General features: G+C 35.7%; 2 protein-coding genes across 2 annotated transcripts in view; both read left to right on the forward strand.

Moving 5' to 3' along the window:
• Nucleotides 1-12,773, forward strand: part of LOC129446679 (collagenase 3) — a 70,213-nt gene that overhangs the window by 43,157 nt on the left and 14,283 nt on the right. The gene's annotated exons all lie outside the window — the stretch shown is intronic.
• LOC129446668 (collagenase 3-like) lies at nucleotides 1,103-4,211 on the forward strand. Its single transcript, XM_055207875.2, has 10 exons — nucleotides 1,103-1,248; nucleotides 1,381-1,619; nucleotides 1,829-1,977; nucleotides 2,514-2,639; nucleotides 2,735-2,896; nucleotides 2,980-3,157; nucleotides 3,255-3,382; nucleotides 3,463-3,622; nucleotides 3,709-3,812; nucleotides 3,908-4,211. The coding sequence occupies exons 1-10, from the start codon at nucleotides 1,147-1,149 to the stop codon at nucleotides 4,006-4,008; spliced, it is 1,449 nt and encodes a 482-aa protein (XP_055063850.2). The 5' UTR covers nucleotides 1,103-1,146; the 3' UTR covers nucleotides 4,009-4,211.

Below are 12,773 nucleotides of genomic sequence, written 5' to 3' on the forward strand. Positions count from 1 at the left end.
TGGTTTTGATAGTAAAAGGTCATGGATTATTAATCTAAGAAAAAATGCTGAGAAATTTGACACAACCATGGGTTGAAACATGGACATTGTCAGTGTTAATTTAAGCCGGTAGTTGGTCTTGTCCATATTTTACATTTATATAAAAAACAACAACAACATATTTTAGAATGAATTATTTATAAAAACACAAATAAACTGATTAAAAATGTTTCATTGTGTCTCACAATTATGGCATATAACTCAGATAAAACCAAATTATATATAGCCATCATAACAGCCATCATACATGAGCACCAAATGGTAATATTGACTGGCATACCTGCATTTGGCCAAATCATAGTATACTTAGTTTCCTGCACACAGAAAAATCCATTATATTCAGACAACCTCAGTGTAAAAAGTTGTATGTCATGTCAACAGTTGTGAATATGTGTATATTTGTTGTGAATTTAGGACACTGCAGAGAAAATAAAATGAGTTATTTCAGAAATAAGGTCAATGTTGTTTGTGTTAAAAAAAAGAAATTACATTTGTAAAGTTATAAATAAAAGTGATGACATTTTTTTAAGAAACTAGGTCAATGTTTGTGTTATTTATAAAAATGATTAGAAATACCATGTAATCAGTTTTATTTATAACTTTAAAAATACTGTGTAAAGTTTTAAATAAAAGTGATTACACAGTTTTTTATGTTACAAACAAAAGTGACTTTTTTTTATCTTTTTTAAGTGACAGCATTTTATTTTATAAATAAACTTTTTCACAGTCTTTATGTCATAATAAAATGTTTTCATAAATAAAATCTGACATTGTAAATAAAAGTTTTTTCACAGTTGTTTTTGTTATACATGAAAGTCATTACACAGTATTTTTAATAATAAAAATTACATATATATTGATATTTATATTTATACAAGCGAACCCTTGGGTAAGTTAAAAGTCTGGGTCAAGTGTATAAATTTGATGTATTATTTTAATAGGTTAAATCACCTATGTGTTCATATGTTATCTTATTTGGTCATACGGTGTCATTTCCATGATTTTGTTGGTGGTACTGTAGGTGTGAATGTGACTCATTTTTGTCTGTGTATTTAAGACAGAAGCACAACACGACCAGCATCAGTGTCTTGAATCAGAAACAACAGGATGACCTGCTACAAGCTCTGCATTCTCATCTCTTTGGTGGTCGTTGGCTACTCCAGCCCAATACCGCCACCTATTGATGAAGAAGATGTGACTATGGCTGAGGTAATATTTATATTTTGAAATTAATAAATTACTAATTAATTTCCTATCATCTATTTTTTCCAATCTACATCATGGGGCACTTGTGTAAAAAAGCTTTTTATTTAGTTTAAAACTATTTTACTTATTTTACAGAGTTTTCTGAAAAAGTTGTACCCCCTGCCGGAGGGGCTCTCTGACGGTACTCAACGCTCCAGTTCAATGAGTCTGAGGCTGAAGGAGATGCAAACTTTTTTTGGACTTAAAGTAACAGGAAAGCTGAATGAAGAGACACTGAACGTGATGAAGAAGCCACGCTGTGGTGTTCCAGATGTTGCGGCATATTCCGTTTTTGAAGGGGACTACAAATGGAAAAAAAACGACCTGACCTACAGGTAAGAAACACCTGATGTAAACACAAAACCTACTGGAAAGACCAGCTTGGTCCAAAACAAATTATCAAGCCAGTTTATACTGGATCACCAGCAGTCCTGACTTGGTAAAGCTATTCTACATAGAATAATATTTCTGGTGATGAAAGAAGGCTTGATGGTAAATCAGCAAGGAACATTTGTTAATATTTACATTGTTGTCTTTATTTTAGAATTGAGAACTACACACCTGATATGAGGGAAGCTGATGTGGATGCTGCAATTCAAAAAGCCCTGAAGGTGTGGTCAGATGTTACTCCTCTCAGATTCACTCGTATCTTCAGTGGAACCGCTGATATCATGATCTCATTTGCAGTTGGAGGTCAGTTTCTTAATTTCAACATTATTTCATCCATACAATTACAACAATTTCATACAAATGTCTAAAAATTTTGGGTTGTCTTAACTCATGGTTTGGTAAACTATGGACAAACCCAATCGTTGGGTATAAATAAACCTACCTGTATGTTTGATTGTCAACCCACTGGTTGGGTCAAATGTGTTGAATAATTTCCAAGTGAGTATATGTCTATGTGTTTTATATAAGATAATTATACAGTTCATTAGTAGTGATAATTTTTTATTTTAATTATTTTATCCTCAGATAAACAAATGAATTTAAAACTGCAGATAAAACATTACAAATAGTATCAGTCTAAAATCAGTCTATTATTATGGGGTCAAAAATCTGCACACTTAATATTTAAGAAAGTTTAAAATTATTTAGATAAAACACAGTGGCACATATCAAATGTATTTCACAATAGTTACTGTCATAGTTACTTACATGTAGAGAAATATTTTGTAAATGTTTTATAGTATGATGGTAATTAAAACCAAATCTCTGCTTGTTTCCAGACCATGGTGACGGTTACCCATTTGATGGGCCAAATAAGTTTTTAGCTCATGCGTTCCCTCCGTTTGCTGGTATTGGTGGTGATGCCCATTTTGATGATGATGAGGACTTCACCAAATACAATAAAAGTGAGTAGTTTTATTTGATTAAACCTTTAACTGTTCCAATTTAACAATTTCTGGACCAAAAACAAACCCTGTTTTCTGCTTCTCATATTTTTCAGAGTACAATTTGTTCTTGGTGGCTGCTCATGAGTTTGGACACTCATTGGGTCTTCATCATTCCCAAGATCCAGGTGCGCTGATGTATCCTTCCTATGTTGAAAGAGACGTGGATACTTTCGCCCTCCCTCAAGATGATGTCAACGGTATCCAGTATCTTTATGGTAAGATGTTATAATCATTAATGGTGATCCAAAATTGAAAAAAAAAATTTATTACACTTAGGCCAAACATTTTTGTCAAACAGGCCCTAACTCTGATGAAACACCTGAGGAAACACCTGAGGAAACACCTGATGAAACACCTGATGAAACACCTGCTAAATCCCCACCCACAGCACCCAGCACTCCAGACAAATGTAATCCTAACCTGGTCCTTGATGCTGTCACCATGTTAAGAGGAGAGATAATGTTTTTCAAGGGCAGGTAAACAGAGACCGAAATGCTTTGCAATATCCAATGCTTGACTTTATGAGCTTAGACAAGTCAGATCTGAACTGCTGGTGTCGGGCTTTTGTTACAGCTTCTTCTGGCGCCGTTACCGTAACACAGTTGAGCATCATCTCATCAAAGCCTTCTGGCCTGAGATTCCAGATAACATTGATGCAGCATTCGAGAGTCCAATAGAAGACAAAGTTTACATTTTTAAAGGTATAAACATCAAAACCATAACCTGAATCATTAGGAAATGTAAGATATATCATTTAGAAATGTTGTCATGTGTCATGCAGGTGAAAAGGTTTGGGCTCTCTATGGCTATGATTTGGTACAAGGATATCCGAAGGATCTCAGCAGCTTCGGTTTGCCAAAGAAGGTGAAGAAAGTCGACGCTGCGCTCTATGATGAGCAGACTTACAAAATCCTGTTTTTTACTAACAATAAGATTTATAGGTAAGTTAATCACTTTAACAGAGGAGGTCAGTCGAATAATATATTTTAAGAATCTTCAAGTAATAGGAGGATTGATTATTTTGTAGTTACGATGAGATGACACGGAGAATGGAAGAAGGCTATCCCAAACAGGTGAAAGATGTGTTCCCAGGAATGACAGGGAAGGTGACGGCGGCCTTCCAGTTCAGAGGTACATATTTTTAAAATCACAACGCTGTTGAGCAAATCCTGAATAATGACTTATCCAACCCTATATTTACATGATGCATTTTATTGTTATTTCAGGTTTCATGTATCTCTTCAGTGGATCCAAAATGTTTGAGTTTGAATCCTATGACAAGACGCTGTACCGTGTCCTGGACAACAACTATTTTCTGCCCTGTTAGTCTGTTGAGTTTTTCAAAGCACAGCAATGCTTTATCAGCTTGAAGGAAATCCAGAACCTACCAGTATTTTTAAGTCTTAAGTAAATTATTGAGTATTTTTATTTAACTTATTAACTTAAGGTTATTTATTTTTCCAAAAAAATTAATTGTCATTCATCTATATTTATTAGAAATTTGTTTGTGGATGAGACGTAGTAGCCTTTAAAAGTTGTTTACAGAAAAACAAAACTTTTGTGTATGTGTGTTTAAATGCTTTTGCAATCATTTAAAATAAATTGCTTCATCTGAATATTATGTGACTCATTTATTTATTATTTAAAATCTGAACTAAATGAATTTGAATGTTCTTAGGTGTTGTATCCTACAGCGTGGGCATGACTTATTTTTAACACATTTATTTATTGATGGTCTCATAAGAGACTGACAATTTAATTGAACTGAAAATGCTTCAAATAGTTACTACAGACAAAACATACTAACTGCAGCGTGTAAAAAAACTGCAGGATGTCAGAGATGACATTATAAAGTGATTTGTCTTCAGGGATATGTCATGTTTATTTACTGACAGTTACTTAAAAATAATTGCTGTTGTAGGAGTACAAGAAACCTTACCATGTTTTACATCTTTTTATTGAACAACAGCGTTACAATATACAGTATAATGTAATATAACATGGTGTATAAGAAATGCCTGCAGAGGGCGCCAACGGCCTAGTGATTATTTAACTTTAATTTGAAATCAAATTTGAGCTCACAGGATTACATTTGACCAAACGACATTTAAATCCACTTTTAAAGATGTGTCCGGGCCAAAATGGCTAAAACTAGGCTAAAAATGACTTGTCCAACGGCTTATGTAGTCTCCTTCGAATAAGTTATGACCGGGATGCAGTTTTGGACATGAGTTTTTTTAGCTCATCATCTCCATTCGTAAATTGTTTGACATGGCTGATCTAGGCTGATGCTGGTAATGACATTACTTCATCATAATGCATTAACGCAATCGTAATTGGGTTAAACATGCAGCACAGTGCCAAGAAAATGCAGTCTGACGTAACAAAGTAGGCCTACTTTGGTAATATATGATACCTAATATATCTGTACTTAAATGCTTAGTACCTTTATAAAGGGTACTGCCCCAGTGACAGCTTGAGACCATTTTTAATCATTACCACTATCCCCCACACATTACCACAATCTAAACAGTAAGAGTTGGTGGTATTGGTATGTATCATCACTTTAACAAAGCTAAACCCTGTCAGTCCACACTGCAGAAAGAAAAAAATCCCTGAATTCACATCCTGAGCCAACAAACTATTGATAACACAGATGACATACAGTACAAACAATAGTGGTGTTGCTAATTTCCGTGGAGAACAGTAATGCACACACAGCCAGAGGATGAAACGTACAGGAAGTGACATACAACCCATTAAAAGTAATTCATGTTGTTCTAAACCTATATGATTTTTTTTGTTGATGAACACAAAAGAAGATATTTTGATAAATGATTGTAACCATTGACTTCCATAGTAGGAAATCAAATAAAAAAAAATCCATCAAAAATTATTTCATACTATTGACCGAATGTTCTCTACACAAATACTTACCTCAAATACTTTCACTTCAAATATGCTTAATCCCAGCCTCCGGCTATACGCACACACTGTAAAAAATTTGCTGTAATTATGCAGCTGGTTGCCAGTAACTTAGAGGCTGTTAAAACTTGGCATTAACATGCGTTTTCGTCGATTGGATCACAAGTGGACGACGTTAATGCCAGGTGTAAAGGGTGTTCAAAACCTTTTGAACGCGTCCACTTTCGACCACTTTCAACCACATTCAGAGGTAGTCGAAACCACTTTCGATCTGATCGCTTTGGAGTTGCGGAACGCACATGTGGTTGAATGTGTTCGAACAGCCACACGCGACAGCCTTCCATCCACCCATTTATCTAATCTGAGGTACTAAATACAATGTTTTACGTCTTTTATATCTTCTGGCATGAACATACGGTAAACTGCGCTATTTTTAGCCTTTCATTTATAAAACTACTGCGGGTGTTCTCCGTAGTTTCGTTTTGAAAGCGTGAAAGTTGCGCGATCCTATTTCATCAATTGCACTGAAAACTCAGAGAAAGCTCCAACAAATAAACGTACAAAACACTGTGCAGCATGTATACTTGCTAAACAAGCAGCGGGCTCCGACATAATATAAGTTTGCGTCCATATAAACTCATAATTACTCCCGCTCGCGTTTGAATGACAGCAGAGAGACTCGCCCACCGTCTCACAGACCACCCCCCCATAGTATTCAGCACAGAAGCAGTCGAAAGTGGACAAAAAAGACGGATTTAAATACCAGGTGTAAACGTAATGTGTCTCTCTCGTCCACTTGTGATCCGATCGATGAAAACACATCTTAAAACCAAGTGTAAACAAACTGTTACTGTAGAAGATAAAGACTGAAAATGTTTAAAGGACAAGTTCGGTATTTTACACTTAAAGCCCTATTTTCAGATCGTTTATGATGAAATAGACCGGTTTTGACTGAAATTTGGACATATGTGGCTGCCCCGAGAATTTTCGGGTGTTTGTGTTTCACCTCCCACCTTTACAATGGGCTCAATGGTGCACCGGAACAATCCCTCCCAAAATGCACCAAACTTTCGTCCACAAAGACGTGAAACTCACCGAGTGGTCAGGGATGTTCACTGATATACTCACACAAAAATTGCTGCCATAAACAATCTGAAAACAGGGCTTTAAGTGTAAAATACCAAACTTGTCCTTTAATGTTTATTTTACTTTGAATAAACTGTTGCCAGTAAATAACATAAATGTAAAATCTACAGTAAGTTACTGGCAGCTAGTTGCCAGTAATACTCAATAATACTGTAATTTCTACAGATTTTTTTACAGTGCAGGTTATGGATAACCTACGGCGTAGCTACAGCGTAGAGCTTACTCACGACTATAAATCAGGCTTTATCAAGTCACACACAGTATACATAGCCAAGGGTTAATACATTTTTTGACAGTGTAAAGATAAGGATAGAGAAAAGAGAAGATATTAGAAAGTGAGGTGTTGGCAAAAGGTTTTTAGTTAAAATCGTATTGCATATTAATGAGCATATTTGTTTTATACAGTATCATCTATAAATTGCTGAATGTTTCATGCAAGCAAGAAGCTGGATGTGATGTCACATGATGTTTCAAAACATATTTGAGAAGTTCTTTGTGAGATCTCAGCTTCATACACAGGAGGAAGTCTGAAGCATGGGAACTTCCACAATTCCAGCACATCTGTTTGTAAACAGAGACTTTCATCACTGGCAATGCATCCGAACAATAGATGATTTCAAACTCAAGATGATTTCAAACTCAAGATGATGCAATGCAAAATAGCAATATAGACATTATCAGCAGCAACATCATAAACAAACAGCTTTTGTGGACTAAGAGCAACTTCCGGTAGACTTCCATAGAATCAATGACAACAGAGTCCTTTTACAGTAATGTATTTCTAGGGAAATAAATCACAAGTTAATTAAGTTACTGAGTAAAATTAATATGTCAGCTACAGGTCCTTGAATTTTTGTCTGGCTGCCAAGATAAGGTATTTGTTTCAGAGATACAAGAGAGTCTAGCAATAGCCAGACCGATAAAAAATACAGATTGGTAGTTTACTTCAGTTATGGGACAACACCCGAGCCCTTACGAAAATTAACCATGGTTTTACTACAGTTAAAAAAAATATCCATTGTTTTAAAAAACAGATTTTCAAAGACCATAATTAAACCATGGTGACTGTAAAAAAAACTAACAGTAGTCAATAACCAAATGTTTTTACTACGCTTGTACCACAAAAAAAAAACAATGATTAATTTTTGTAAGATTGCATCCGATGAAACAGAATGTAGTAGTTAGATTTAGGAAGCTGCCTACAGTGTCTAAATAAAGGTATAAGTTCTGTCACTGGGACACTACCCTTTTAAAAGTTCCTTATATGTACCATTAGATACTACAAAGGTGTATTTTTAAATGGTACCTCCCCAGTGACAGCATTATTCTAATGTATCTTTCTAATCACATATTACTGCCATACAATTCTGCAGCTTTATTTTCATGAATCAGCTGAGCACTTTGTGGGTTTTTCTAGGTCTGTGCATGATGTCAGGATGGTGAGGAACAGCCCTCTGTATCACCGAAATCTGCCGATTGGATGGTCTCCGGTCGATGTGACGATTGCTTTGTTTTCCCGTGGCATCATGGGAAAGCTGGAATAGATTAGTGTCCATTGATGTTTACTTCAGAATCTGGGCAGACTCAGTAGGCCATCCAGGGATTTCTTGATACTAATTTTATGAATACTGAGGATTTGGACATACCACTCTGTTCACATACTGTTTCTCCTACTATATAGTAGGTAGGTAGGCAGTTTCAGATGGTACTTAAGTATAAATACCTCTGAATCTCGCAAGAAATAGTGCAAAATCCTGATAATTCTCGCCTATCCTTTTATGTATACTGAGGTTTCAGACATACTATTAGTTCGCCTACTGCTTTGCCTACTATATAGTATGGAAAATGCGGTTTCAGATGCAACCTACATCTCCCACAAACCTTTGCATGGACCTATTTGCTCCAATCACCCATACCTGTTTATTAGCTTGTTAACTCTGTCTATTTAAACCCTGTCTGATGATTCAACTATTGCTCAGTATTATAGTTACCTGTTAATCTGTCTGATTCTATGTTACCTGCCAAGGATATTCCTGATTATGTCTTTGTCATTTTATTGTTCTTGTTTATGGATGGATAACATGTGTTTTGACCTTTGCCTGTTTATTAGACTATGTTTATGGATTACCCTTTTAAAGGAATATTCCATTTTCTTAAAAGAAAAATCCAGATAATTTACTCACCACCATGTCATCCAAAATGTTGATGTCTTTCTTAGTTCAGTCGAGAAGAAATTATGTTTTTTTGAGAAAAACATTGCAGGATTTTTCTCATTTTAATGGACTTTAATAGAGACCAACAATTAATACTTAACTCAAACACAGTTTTTTTCAATGGAGTTTCAAAGGACTATAAACGATCCCAAACAAGGCATAAGGGTCTTATCTAGTGAAACGATTGTCATTTTTTAACAAGAAAAATAAAAAATATGCTCTTTTAAACCACAACTTTTCGTCTAGGTCCGGTCCAGCGTGACCTAACGTAAATGGGTAGTGACATAGGGAGGTCACGTGTTACATTTATAAAACGCACATTTGCAGACCATTGTAAACAATAAACTGACACAAAGACATTAATTAGTATCAGTTGACATACAACAACGTAGGAACGGTCCTCTTTCAACACACTTGTAAACACTGGGGCGGAGTTTCGCATTCGTCTTCTGTGACCTCTTGACGTCATGACGTATTGTGTGGGGTCACGCTAGCGCATCACGACCGGATCTACATGTCGAGAAGTTGTGCTTTAAAAGTGCATATTTTTTATTTTTCTTGTCAAAAATGACAATCGTTTCGCTAGATAAGACCCTTATGCCTCGTTTGGGATTGTTTATAGTCCTTTGAAACTCTGTTGAAAAAACCGTTACGGGTTAAATGTTAAGTGTTAAATTTTGGGCTCTATTAAAGTCCATTAAAATGAGAAAAATCCTGCAATGTTTTCCTCAAAAAACATAATTTCTTCTCGACTGAACAAAGAAAGACATCAACATTTTGGATGAGATGGTGGTGAGTAAATTATCTGAATTTTTCTTTTAAGAAAATGGAATATTCCTTTAATGAATTACCTTCAATAAATAATTGCGTTTGGATCCGCCACCTTGTCTTGCGTTGCTTCAACGTATTATTTCATATGAAAGTGAAATGCATATGCACACCAATAATCTTGCTTTGTAAGCTGCAACATAACTGCACAACTGTTTACTTACAAAAAACATGTATCACTTTTCTGATAAATAATGGATTATAAACATAAAAAATAGTAAATGCTTTTTGTAGTAAAAGGTCATGGATTATTATTATATTACACTCTAAAAAATGCTGAGATGTTTCAACCCATGGTTGGGTCAAATCTGAACATTGTCAGTGTTAATTTAAGCCAGCGGTTGGGTTTGTACATATTTTACCTATCCATGTGTTAAAAAATCCAACATATTTTGGAAAGAATTAAAAATTGAAAGGATAAAAAATGTTTTCATTGTCTCACAATTATGGCCATATAACCCAGATAAAACCAAATCATAATAACTAATATATAACACACCCATCATAACTGAGCAACACATGGTAATATTGGCTGGCATTCAAATCCATTATATTCAGACAACCTCAGTGGAAAGTATGTCATGTCAACAGGATGTAGGAATGATTTGATCAGGGCAGGGGGGACATACATTATACATTAGCCATAAATTATAGCTTGCCCTATCAAATAGTGTTTTTATTAACAAAGATAATGGCAGCAGGCGCATGTCTTCAGTGCAGATTAATCAATACCATCTTTGGTGATGGGAATCAAATCGCACAGCTTTCTTTTCTGACCATCTTTGTCCGACTTAATGGTTTCCGTTTGCATGATTTGTACAGTAATATTGCTGTAACCTGATTAATTTAGAAATTTGTCTCAGTATTGCTGAACCGACCCTCAACAAGTGATGATGAAAGCGTGCATTTGTGCATGGGAATTTATACACTGTCTGACTCAAACTTCCTGAAAGACACAATGAAATATGTATTTAATTATGGTTTTCTTTTATTGCATCAAATTGCGAATTAGTTAATACCTGCGCTGTGAAATGTTGACAACCAAGTTTAAATTATGGTTTGTGCATATGGCAAGCCTTTAAGACTGGTAACGATGATTTTTAAGGTTTACACACTAATATTAGGGACTAAAGACATATTCATGTACTGAAAGAGAAAAAACATTCTTGCTTCAAGCCGATGCAACACAGACGAATGATGTTATGGCACACTGTCAAAATATTTACCCCAGATGTCACTGGGACTGTACCCTTTCAAAAAATACAGCTTTGCTCCTAAAGAGTTCAGACTGTATTAGTACCTCAGATGTACATATTGGTACCAAAGACCAATACCTCTACCTAGTGATGGGGACGAGACCACCTATGCCGAGTCCGAGTCAAGACCGAGTCTGTTGGTTTTCAAATACAGTGGAGTCCGAGTCAAGACCGAGTCTTCGAGGAAGCAAGTCTGAGTCAAGACTGAGTCTTTTAGGAGTCGACACCGAGTTGAGACCAAGACCATAAAACATGTCAGTTTTCGTATTCATGGTTTAATATCACCCCAGTTAAAAATCAACAATTAGGCCTACAGACTAAGCTAGATTGGGAATTGTTTAGAGGAGCAGTCTTAACGTATTAATATGGACTATGCTTTTATTATCATTAAAAAATCCCTACCACATACATCATCTTCTGCCTATTTTTCTAGAGATAAATAAAATAAACGGCTCCGATGGCAGTATCTTTGTATTGCACCATGGGATGTAATTTTCAAATAATGCCCGTCAACATTTAATTTTATTATTATTGTTATGTGTTGTGTGATTTTTTATATCAACATTAAAAAATGCGTTGGTGTCGAGGACTCGGTCTGAAATTACGAGTCCTTCTCCTCCCACTGTGGTCCGAGACTGAGTCAAGACCGAGTCTTTGAAGGAACAAGTCCGAGACGAGTCCGAAAAAGCAGAAATCGGTCTCGAGACCTCATGGTACATATTAGGATCTTTTTAAAGGGTACTGCCCCCATGACAGGTGGGGTACATATTTTTACTATTTTTTTCTAACAGTGCATTTTAACCAAATTATCTCTAGAATGATGCATAGAGTGGCATTTCACATTCGACTAACCGCCGGTCCATTCCTCATACATACTGTATGACTAACACAGATCTGTCCTAATCAATCTGCTCATGCAATAAGTCTGATTGCCACAATACAAAATATTCAATTCTAGGGAAAATATCTGTCTTAGTTTAATAAAGTAACACTAGAGAAGTAACTACAGTATGTTGGCAAATATCAGTGCCGGCCCGAGCATCTTAGGGGCCCAAACAGAATTTCTTTGGGGGCCCCATCACCATTTTTTTTTTTAAATAAAGAAATTACAAATATTTATTAAAAGAACAAAGTTGCACATTAAGTAAGGGCTAAAATTAGCATGTGAAATGATAAACTTTCCCTATTTAAATTTGCATATTAATCCGCAAATCGCATGCGACCTGAACTGTGGATCAACTGCGATCTGTCACACCACTAGCTCATGCTGAACAACTTAAACATACTGTAAATAATCATGCAAACATACCTTTATCTTGCTTTTTTTCTCCTCCTCTGTCCTTTTCTTCTTTATCTTTTCGGCACTAGAGGGATAAATACTTTTTTGTGACATGGCTTATCATTTATTACAGTTACGCACACTTGCACACTGGCGCGAATTGTCAATGCACGCGAGGTGTCTATATTGCGCATGAGTCTCAAACGCTAGCTTTTGTCTTGAATTATTCATTTACATTTATATTACTTGTTTAAGTTATTTAATTGTAAAAAAAAACGATTGGGGGCCCCCTGGTCGCCACGGGGCCCCAAGTGGCCGCTTAGTTCGCTTATGCCTCGGGCTGGCCCTGGCAAATATCTTCATACTAAATCACATGCAATAGAAATAGGGTCTAAGTCTCCATGAGCAGGCACAGACTTATAAAACATACAAAAATGTGTTAAAA

This window comes from Misgurnus anguillicaudatus, chromosome 12 (assembly GCF_027580225.2).
Source record: "Misgurnus anguillicaudatus chromosome 12, ASM2758022v2, whole genome shotgun sequence".
NCBI lineage: Eukaryota > Metazoa > Chordata > Actinopteri > Cypriniformes > Cobitidae > Misgurnus > Misgurnus anguillicaudatus.